Raw genomic sequence first — 10,308 nt, 5'->3', positions numbered from 1 at the left:
TATAGTTGCTAATCCCTGCTATAAACCTTTAGTCTTATGAAGAAAAACACTTTTTTTATACCAAACATATCATTTTCAAACAAATCATGCTCATGTTTATACACATGTATCTATATTTTTGGCTCGCTTCACACTCATTTCAGTAAATCATCCAATTCTAGTCTAATTTATCTGTTAGAAACTCTGCTCCCACAATGATCTCCGGCTGCTTCCACAATAATCGGGTTCGAGAAGAGGTAAAGTGTCTCAGTGAGCAACTTGACAGATTGCGTAGAGGGATATTATTACATGCAGGGCAGGGACGTGAGAGGTAATTTGCAGTGATGTTACATATATGTATGCATCAATAGGCAGGTGGATATTGAGTTCAGGGGTCGCCCTGAATGAGGCTTTCCTTTCATTTAAATAAGGGCTGTAAAGCTGCTCCCGTGCAAACATTAATGGTGGCGTGGGGGCTTTAAAGCTGCTGGACATGATATATTTTATCAGATAAATCTATATTTTGTATAGGTCATGTAGATCAATAAGTCAAAAATCATTTGCCGAAAAAACAATGTTGAAATTGGCGATTGAAAGTTTGCTTTGAGCTCCACTGTTTATTGACATTGTCGGAAAAGTTTCCCGCTTTGCATTATGGGATGTGGAGTCGCGGAGGCAGGCGCAAAGAACTGTTTTTACTTAATTGCAACATCACAAGGAATACTGGGAACAAACTAGAGCAAAAATAGTGTCAAGCGAATCACTTTCTGGTGAAGAAACATAAGAAGTAATTGTAAGAATGAAGTAAATGCAGTTCTAAGCATTTTTTTACAGGACTCTCCATCCCACAATGCAATTTTCCATCATGGTTTTTGTTGACTACATTTTTTTAAGTGACAATGACTAGCATTAATAGTCACTATTGCAACAACATATCAAAACTAAGCTGTCTCACGACAGTCTAAACCAGACATGCACTGGCGGCCCAGGGCCACATCTGTGCAAACCCCAAAAAAGGGTATTTCAAGAAGTTGCATGAAAGGAATATAAAGCCCAACATGAAATAACTCCCAAAATACACAAATGGACAGGAAAATGCACAAAAATATAAAGCTACACACAAAAAATCCTAAAATGCACAAATGAGAACAAATACAAACACAACCACCTTAACAAACAAAATGACTAAAACACTGCACATTACAGAATAACTCCAAAGACTCACAAACAGCCAACAAAATTGCACAAAATGACTGGAAAATACAGAAAACAAGAACAAAAGTACAGAAGGTGACCCCAAAAACACACAAATCGACAACAAAATTGCAAAAAATGACAGATAAATGCACATAATTACAATGGGAACACAAAAAAAAACAAAAACACAGATGATGTGTCAAAGAATGACTAAAAACTGATAAAACAACAAAACCACAGACAAGGACAAACCCCTATTTTCAGCCTGTGTTTTTGCACAGATTGGTCATTAAAACTATCAAAACGTAGTGATATTTTCATCAACTCATAAAAACTATAATGTTCACATGGGACAAAATATAATCCGAATTAAGGTTCTTTCTTGGAAAGTGTCCAATCAAAACTACTTTTGTCATGTGGAAGGCAGGACAAGCCGGTAAGTCATCCAATAAGAAGTAAGCTGTTGATAATTAGTAGTTGAATCTTTTTTTTTTAATGTATAAACTCTTGTGCTTTATATTTTAGTCAACTGTAACCGATTAATCGACTAAAATGATCATGTAATTTGGTTGACTAAAACTATACAGTATATAACTGAAAGTGTCCTGATGACTAGGTTTTAACTCAAACTGATGCATTTTAGTCAATAGATTAAAACTAAATCAACATTTGCTGTGAAAATTAACATTTGGAGAGGCAATTTGAAACTTTGACCTTGTTTTTTCAAGCAGATGATGTTTGATTTATTGATCTATGACACTATATATATATCAGTGGTGTCAAACTCATTTTAGTTCAGGGGCCAAATACAGAGTAGATCATCTTAAGGGCCGCAGAATATAGACGGTATATAAGTAATTTAATCATTATTATGCTCTAGTTTGCATTTCCACATATAAATAAATGATAACATATGTACAACACTGGTATTATCAAAGCAATAGGTGACAGATATCAGTTTCTGCACAATCTTCACTTTCAATTTATTTGATTTTGTGGTCGATTTTAATGTAATTTGAGTTAATTTTGTGGAATGATTTGAAGAAAATTGCTACATTTGGGGGAAAATTGAGAGTTCTTTCAAAAATTTGAGATTAAAAATTACTGCCATCTTGTGATATTAGCATGGGGGGGGGGGGGGGGGTTCATTGAATCTGTGTCTTATTTAAAGATATCTACAACTGAATTAGTTTGACATTTACACAATGATTCATGGTTTCTCTGAATTTTTTGCTTTCTGCTATGGGCCGAATTGAATGCTCTAAAGGGCCGGATTTGACCCACGAGCCTCGAGTTTGACACATTTATATAAATTATGGATTTAACTGATTTTAAAAAAAATTGTCCAGCAGCTTTACGTTTCAGGATGTAGTGAAAGATGGTCTTTTTAATTGATTTTTATTTATTTTTTTTAATGATGATAATAGGATTGTGACATTTTTTCTCAACAAAATAAATGTAAAATCCTTTCTAGGCCTGTTCCATTCACCCCCACATTTTAACACCACTAGTTTGATTAACATGTTGTTTGCCGGTGCTTAGTGCAGACAATGATCAGGTTGCACTTGTTTTGACACTGTGTTAAATCGCGCCACGGAGGGCCTTTAATAAAAGCGGGTTTTCACGCGCTCTCGTGTCACTGCGCGCTCACACCACGCGGTGCTTCACCTTCTCTGCATTTATTCGAATGACAAAGCGTTTACAAACGGGGTGAGCATCACACCTATTTAACAAGTAGCTACACATTGGGATGGTAATCTGGCTGCATTTAGCTGGAGGTGTCACTTTCCCACCACCGGCCTCCCCGGGGGCCTCTCACTACTGACGGGCAGCCGGGGGAGAGGCGCGAAGGTCGGGCGGAGGGGCCAGCAAGGAGACGCTGAGCTGGGGTTGTGCTTTTTTATTTATTTATTTATTTATTTTAAACATATAATTTGGTAAAATTTACAATGCTACTCTCTAATTGTGTTTTTTAATGAAATGTCTAATTAAAATGAAAACATAAATGATTAATATGAAATTATTAACGATTTCAATCTCTAAGTAGCTTCAAATCGACAAAAAAAATCATGAAATCTTTAAAATGCTTACTGTTATATTGCTTATAAATGCTCAGAGCCCTTTTAAAAATACTTGAATTGGTTTTATTGATACACATCTGCAACAAAGCATTCATGTAAATGGTCAAAATACATATATAACATGTCAAGGTTTCATTCATTCAGACAACTATTTTTTTCAGGAAATGTACTTTGATCTGACATGTTTTGACTACATGTCCACTGCCAGTCTTCTTCGGAGGCGTCTGCTGATCGCTTTGATGTGTCCTTGACTTCCCACTTATAGTAATTCCAGCAAGTTAATTTTGTCTCCTTTTGAAATATTATATTGTGGTTTATTCAGACAACTTCTTCATTCAGGAAATTTACTTTGATCTCCCGGTCAAAATGCACGAATATAAACATATAGAAATATAAAAAGTAGCCTAATAAATATTTGACATTTGTGTTTTAAATTTTATTTTGCACACCTTTCAGTTGTGAATGTGTTCATTATCGAACAGATAATAAAGCAGGTTTAAAAAAAAAATAAAAAAATAAAAAAATATGCAGACAGGTTTTGAGACAAGATATGTGACGTCATGCACACACGCGCACCTTCAGTGTTGCGCTTTGAAGTGACGGAGACATCAGGCTGATGCAGCAGGAGAGAGCCTTTAAAAATGAGCCCCATCATATTGTTTGACATGAACATCGGGCTTTGATAGAGTGATTCAGAGAAAAAGGCTGGAAAAAGTTGCTTTTTTCTCCTAAAACAAGAGGAGGACTGGAACTGAAGGACACCAACAGAAATAACCTAAAAACGTGTGTTGCCAGATCTGTTGCTGCATGTTTTTGTTTTGTGTCTCATTGTGTTTTCAGTACGTTTTTTAAGATTTGCATTGTTTTCATTTAAGGTGTAAAGAATAAATTATTTTTTATTTATTTATCATCATATGTGGAGGCTGTATTGCAAAATAAACACTTTCACACACCAATTTCATCATCACTTATTTTATAATTCATTTGGAAATTATTATACAAAACGAAATGCTTATTTTCTTTTAGAATTAATTATGTTTTTTATTTGTGACGAAATCAATGAAACATGCATATGTGATAATGTTTTACTTTTAAAAAAAAAAAAAAAAAAAAAAAAAAAAACAACAACAACAAATGCTTAATAAAGGTTAACAGCAGCACATTTTAAACCAAAAGTGCAACATATTACTTATTATATATATAATTAAACAAAATTGTGCTCTTGCATGAATTATTATTTTTTCTGCACACATTTCATGACGTGCAAAGTTTTAAAACAATTTGACAAAAACAACTTTCTAATTTTTAACGTCTCTTTCAATATTTTTATCATACAATTTTTTTTTTTTTTTCAGAGAAGGAAAATAAAATACAAAAAAAGAAAATTGACAAATGCAACAAATAAATGACTTTATTTGGTAATTGCATTTATTAGGGTTTAAAATATTTGTCATTTGTCAGGTTTGTACAAAGAAACATTGTGCCATACATTAATACAACTAAACTACATGATATGGGTTGTTGGTGGCCTTATTTTGACCAACATTGAAACAACCTGGAGAGTGAATTAAACCAAATTAATGTGATAATAAACCAAATTCATGTGGCTTAGGGTGTCAATGTTCATGTTTGGCTGTCAATACCCCATCATGTCTGTCTTAGTCTTCTTCATTTGGACATGTGATGTTGACCATCCACACCCTGCTGACCCTGACCTCTGACCCTGGGGGGAGTAGAAGAAGAAGAAGAAGAAGATAATGCATGTTGTTATGATCACTAGTTATCTACTGGATGACCTTGCTGATGCTGCTATAGTTTGCAGTGATTTCCTGCTGCTGTGTCTGATTCCTCTTCATCACCTGCTTGTTGTGCTGCAGTCATGTGTGGCCCCTGCTCCTCATGCACTGAGATGATGCCTGATTACACTAAAAGCTTTGGTCGCGCTAAGCCGTGCATGTGTGCTTAAAACGTACATTTCATTAACAAACTGCGGAGGTATAAAAGCGGATTTATGAGGCTTCAAAAGATCACAGGAAGGACGGGGTTTGAAAGGCCCTTCTGTGTGTGTGTGTGTTTGTGTGTGTGTGTGTGTGTGTGTGTGTGTGTGTGTGTGTGTGTGTGTGTGTGTGTGTGTGTGTGTGTGTGTGTGTGTGTGTGTGTGTGTGTGTGTGTGTGTGTGTTTCTGCAGCAGGTTAAAGCAGCAGTTACACCGCCTTTCACACAACACTGCAACTCCACTTTTTTTTTCTATTTAAATACAGCCTGACTGCACCTGTCACACACACACACACACACACACACACACAGACCATGGATCTGTGAGTGTTTTATGGTCTATAATGTCCTTCAAAATGAGAGATTTGTTGCAAATAAAGTAATTTTTCGCTTGATTTGACGCTGAAAGTGAGTTTGCATAACAAAAAAGCTGCACTGAAAATATTTTTGGAAATATTAAAATATTAAAAAACATAGACATGTACTATTTATTGCTAAATGTCTGAGTAATATAAAAATTAACACTAATAATGAGGAAATTGTTTTTCAAATTAAAATCAAAATTACGCGCATTTATTGAGACCTTAAAGGAGAAATCCTCCCCCCACTTGCAGCAGAGCCTGTAATTCTCATTCCTCTTGTTTCTCTTCTTTCTTTCTTCGGGATAAAAGTTGGTGCATCCATCCTTGGGTTTCATCTCCTAAAGTAGCCTCATATCGACGGAGCTGCGGATCAACTAAGGCGGGTCACAGAGAGAGATTAACACCGGGCGTGTGCACGCGCCTTGCAGTGACCCGTTCAAACGTGCCGTTATTAATGATAGCGTCTTATTAATCCTGCTTTCATCCCGGGGAGCAAAGGTGTCACCTTTGGAGCCAATTAAAGGATCCAAACGGGTGCCTGAACTAAAAAAAAACTATTCTCAGAAAATTAAAATAAATGTAATTTTAATTCAATTTAATTGTTTTTTGGTTGTTTATTTTTTAAATGTTGACGTATATAAAATGCATTTTTATGTTTGTTTGTTTGGTTAATTGCGGAATTGTTCTCCAAAATAAAGAATGCAGTTAATATTTTTAATTCAATAATATTCGGAAATGTTTTATGTAATATATTTAAATTGACCATATATGTTTAAATCGCACAGTTATATTTTAGTAGTTATTTATCCGTTTTAACTTATATACAAACGCAGTAATTGCGCTATCTTTGAACGTTACCCTGAAAACAAAAAAACAAAACAAAAAAGATTTACGCAGGAAAAGCTTCGGTGCGGGATCCGAACGTCCTCCCCATCAGGATCACTTCTTCACCTTCATCCCTCTGTGAATAATAAACGCTCTTTGCATTCACCCGCTGCCCGCACTTCCTACTTGTTTTCTTATGTAAAAAAATGGCAATGATCGGCCTCGTTAGCACCTCGTCCCCAAACTCTAGGAAATTCCTCCTTTCCTCCAATCACGGCTGTCGCTGCTGCTGGAAATTCTTCCCACTTTGGGCTTAATCCTGCAGGAATAAATAGAGTGAATTCATGTTTTTTTTGTTTGTTTGTTTTGCATTGCCAATGTGGGATTTACACCATGCGCTGCAGCGGGTGGGAAAGCGAGGAGTCAGGGCTAAATACACAAAGTTTAAATCCATAAATTGGCAGATATAAACCATGCAAAATGTGTAGAAAATTAAGTTAACACATTCAAATTATTTTATTTTATTTATTTTTTACCAGAAGGTTTGAATAACTTAGCTCTTGTCGTCCTCCTTCTCCTCCTCCTCCTCCGCAGCAGGAAAATTAGAGGTTTTGGTGTTTTTTTTGTTTTTTTTTTTAGCGGTCAGATTTTTGCGCATGAGATATCTGCCAATCAGCATTTTTCTATCCTCTTCCTCCTCCTCTTCTGTTGAATAGTGTGTAGCGGACAAACGCATGAAATCAGCGGAAAGCAGCAAAGCTGGTGTCCCATTGTTGACAAATCCACGAAACAACTCCAGTTTGCACGGTTTAAACTGGAGAGGAGAGGTGGGGAGGGGGAGAAGGGAGGGAGGAAAGAAAGAAAAGGGGGCGTGTGTCGTCACCAAACCACGTGCCCAGCCCTGATAGTATATCTTATAGTGAGAAAAGTCATCTATCAGACAGCGCCGTTAAAAGCGGCCCGGCCTTTTAAAAGCAGCAGCAAGTGTCATCCAGACCTGGCGCTACGAATTGGAAAAATTACGCGCGGTGAGTAAAGGACGCGCAAAGAAAAAAAGAGCGCAAATACCACCACAGTTCCGACTCCAGATTTATAAGCCTGCTCACTTTACGAGTGGGTTAATATTTAAGTTGACGTTTTTTTTTCTTTTTGGCTGTCGGTTCCAGACCTTGTTGGAATCGCTTGATCCACCGACCGACGCGTGTGTGCGCCACAGTCCGCGCGTTTTGGCACAGCCTCCAAAGCCTGCTGAAGCTGGCCGTTCAGCTCAAGTTTTTTTTCTTCCTAAAAAGTGCAAGTGAGCTGTGAGATGACCCTCTCTGGAGGCAGCGACCGATCCAGCGACATGTCCGGGCAAACTGTGCTCACGGTGGAGGACGTGGACATCGACGTGGTGGGTGAAGGAGACGAGGAGGAGGAGGAGGTGGAGAGCATGGAGAGAGGGGTGGACAGCGACTGCGACAGCCCGGGAGTTGGAGTTGGAATCCTGCAACGCGGCGGGAAAACCGGCGACGACGATGTGGAAGAGGATGAGATCGAGGTGGAGAAAGATGACATGAGGTCCGGGGGAGGGAGTCCGTCGTGTTGTGAGAGCTCCGGAGAGGGAGACACCGGGAAGGGGGAGCTGCTGGGTCACGAGCAGAACGCCGCAGCCCCTGGGGGTGTCATCCAGAAGCCCAAAAACAGCCTGGTGAAGCCGCCCTACTCCTACATCGCCCTGATCACCATGTCCATCCTCCAGAGCCCGCAGAAGAAGCTCACCCTCAGCGGCATCTGTGAGTTCATCAGCAACCGGTTCCCGTATTACCGGGAGAAGTTCCCCGCGTGGCAGAACTCCATCCGCCACAACTTATCCCTCAATGACTGCTTCGTGAAAATCCCCCGGGAACCTGGCAACCCGGGTAAGGGCAACTACTGGACACTGGACCCGGCCTCAGAGGACATGTTTGATAACGGGAGCTTCCTCAGGAGGAGGAAACGGTTCAAACGGGTCCAACCGGATTTGCTTAGAGACCAGACCGCGCTGATGATGCAGAGCTTCGGGGCCTACAGCCTGGGTGGCCCCTACGGGAGACACTACGGGATCCACCCGGCTGCGTACTCACACCCCGCCGCCCTGCAGTACCCGTACATCCCTCAGGTGGGTCCCATGCTGGCCCCGGGTGTCCCCCTCCTGCCCTCCGCGGAGCTGAACCGAAAGGCGTTTAACACCCAGCTGAGCCCGAGTCTTCAGCTGCAGCTCAACAGCCTGAGCACGGCGTCCATGATCAAATCTGAGCCCTCCAACCGGCCCTCGTTCAGCATAGAGAACATTATCGGGGTGTCCAGCGCGTCCACGTCCTCACCGAGCGCGGCTCAGGCGTTCCTGCGGCCTCCGGTGACGGTTCAGTCGGCCCTGCTGAGCGCGCAGTCCCTCTCCCTCACCCGGACACCCATCCTCAGCGTGCCCTCAAACATCATCTCTGGACACGTTTTACCATCAGCTGCAGTGGCTGCTGTTTCCAAATGGCCTTCACAGTGACTCCAAACCAGTGAGAGAAAAAACAAACTCTTATTTTTATACACATTTTATTCCTGGCAGCACTGGACTGTAAAAGCCATGTAAAAAAAAAAAAAAGAAAAAAAAAGACTGTTGAATCACAAAGAGAAAAAAGGACATATTTCTGTACAGGTAACATTTGTAAATATTTGTAAAATAAGAATGATTTTATCTGTTTGAATTTTACCTGCTTTCTCTCTCCCCCTGTTTGAAACCTGTGACCATTTTTTTCTTCACTCTGGCTCCTTTTCATACGAGACTAAGAAACGCTCTGAAAAAATAGACTGTTTATAATAATGATAATAATAATAATGATGATGGGAAAATACATGTAATTCTATGTAGCTATATTGTGTTGTCGACTGAATTTATTTGAAAATAAATCCAAGATAAAATCAGATTTTCCTTTTTTAAAACACTGATTTATCAGAAAAGCTGGTTTGTATAATTTTAATACGAAAGATACTAATTTTTGCTTTATTTATCTTGTGTGTGTGTATATATATAGGAAAACGTTAAAATATATCATTATAATTAGTTATTCTATTTGAACGGAAACTTTATAATTGTAAAAAAAAAAAAAAAGCACTTATGTAATCTTTTTATATTAATCCAAATTTACGCTTTTTATTGGAAATTTGTCTGGCACTAAAAACAACACTGTAATACATTAAATAATTTAGGCTATTAACAAAATTCTACAAGCAACTTCATTTATTAAAAATTAAAAGCATTTATGTGAGTGTGTGTGAAAAGTAATCACGAAATATGAAATTAGAACAATAATAATAATAATAATAATATGCCCAAATATAATGATTTTAAAAGAGTTACACAAATATGATGCCTTCAACAAAATTATATATATATATATATATATATATAGTACATTTCTGTTGCATTTATAGATGTTTTCCTAATAATGATCCCAGGCTGTGTGGAGGTCATGGTTTATATACCCCTTTAATTCCCCCCATTACATCAGCGCCCTATCCTTTTACCTACCGGGATGTTCTGCGGCTTGGCTTCTATAAAGGTAACAGTTTAGCAGTTGTGTCTGGCTAATCACTTTCACACAAACAGCAAATGGCGTGTGTGTGTGTGTGTGTGTGTTTCTATATTTATCTGATCCCCATGGGAAAAGAGAAAGGAGCCTCTCCGCTTCCATTCACTTTCAGACACCGAAGAAGGTGCTGATGATGCCAAAGACTTCTCCGGTGTCACCCTGGCATTCCCACCCCCCAAAATTCATTATTATTCTGGAGCTATTATTATTATTACCATCATTAACAACTTTATTGATGCTATATTTTATGGAGCTGCTAAAACA

The 10,308-nt window shown here is 38.7% G+C and overlaps 1 protein-coding gene across 1 annotated transcript; it reads left to right on the top strand.

The window, feature by feature from the left end:
* Nucleotides 1–7,372: 7,372 nt before the first annotated feature.
* On the top strand, nt 7,373–9,376 carry foxd3 (forkhead box D3). Its single transcript, XM_028445525.1, has 2 exons — nt 7,373–7,467; nt 7,606–9,376. Exon 2 carries the CDS (start codon nt 7,749–7,751, stop codon nt 8,958–8,960), a length of 1,212 nt encoding a protein of 403 aa, XP_028301326.1. The 5' UTR covers nt 7,373–7,467; nt 7,606–7,748; the 3' UTR covers nt 8,961–9,376.
* The last annotated feature ends 932 nt before the right edge of the window (nt 9,377–10,308 follow it).

The sequence above is a fragment of the Gouania willdenowi genome, chromosome 4 (assembly GCF_900634775.1).
Source record: "Gouania willdenowi chromosome 4, fGouWil2.1, whole genome shotgun sequence".
NCBI classification, from domain to species: Eukaryota; Metazoa; Chordata; class Actinopteri; order Blenniiformes; family Gobiesocidae; genus Gouania; species Gouania willdenowi.
This window is presented reverse-complemented; position numbering and strand designations above follow the sequence as displayed.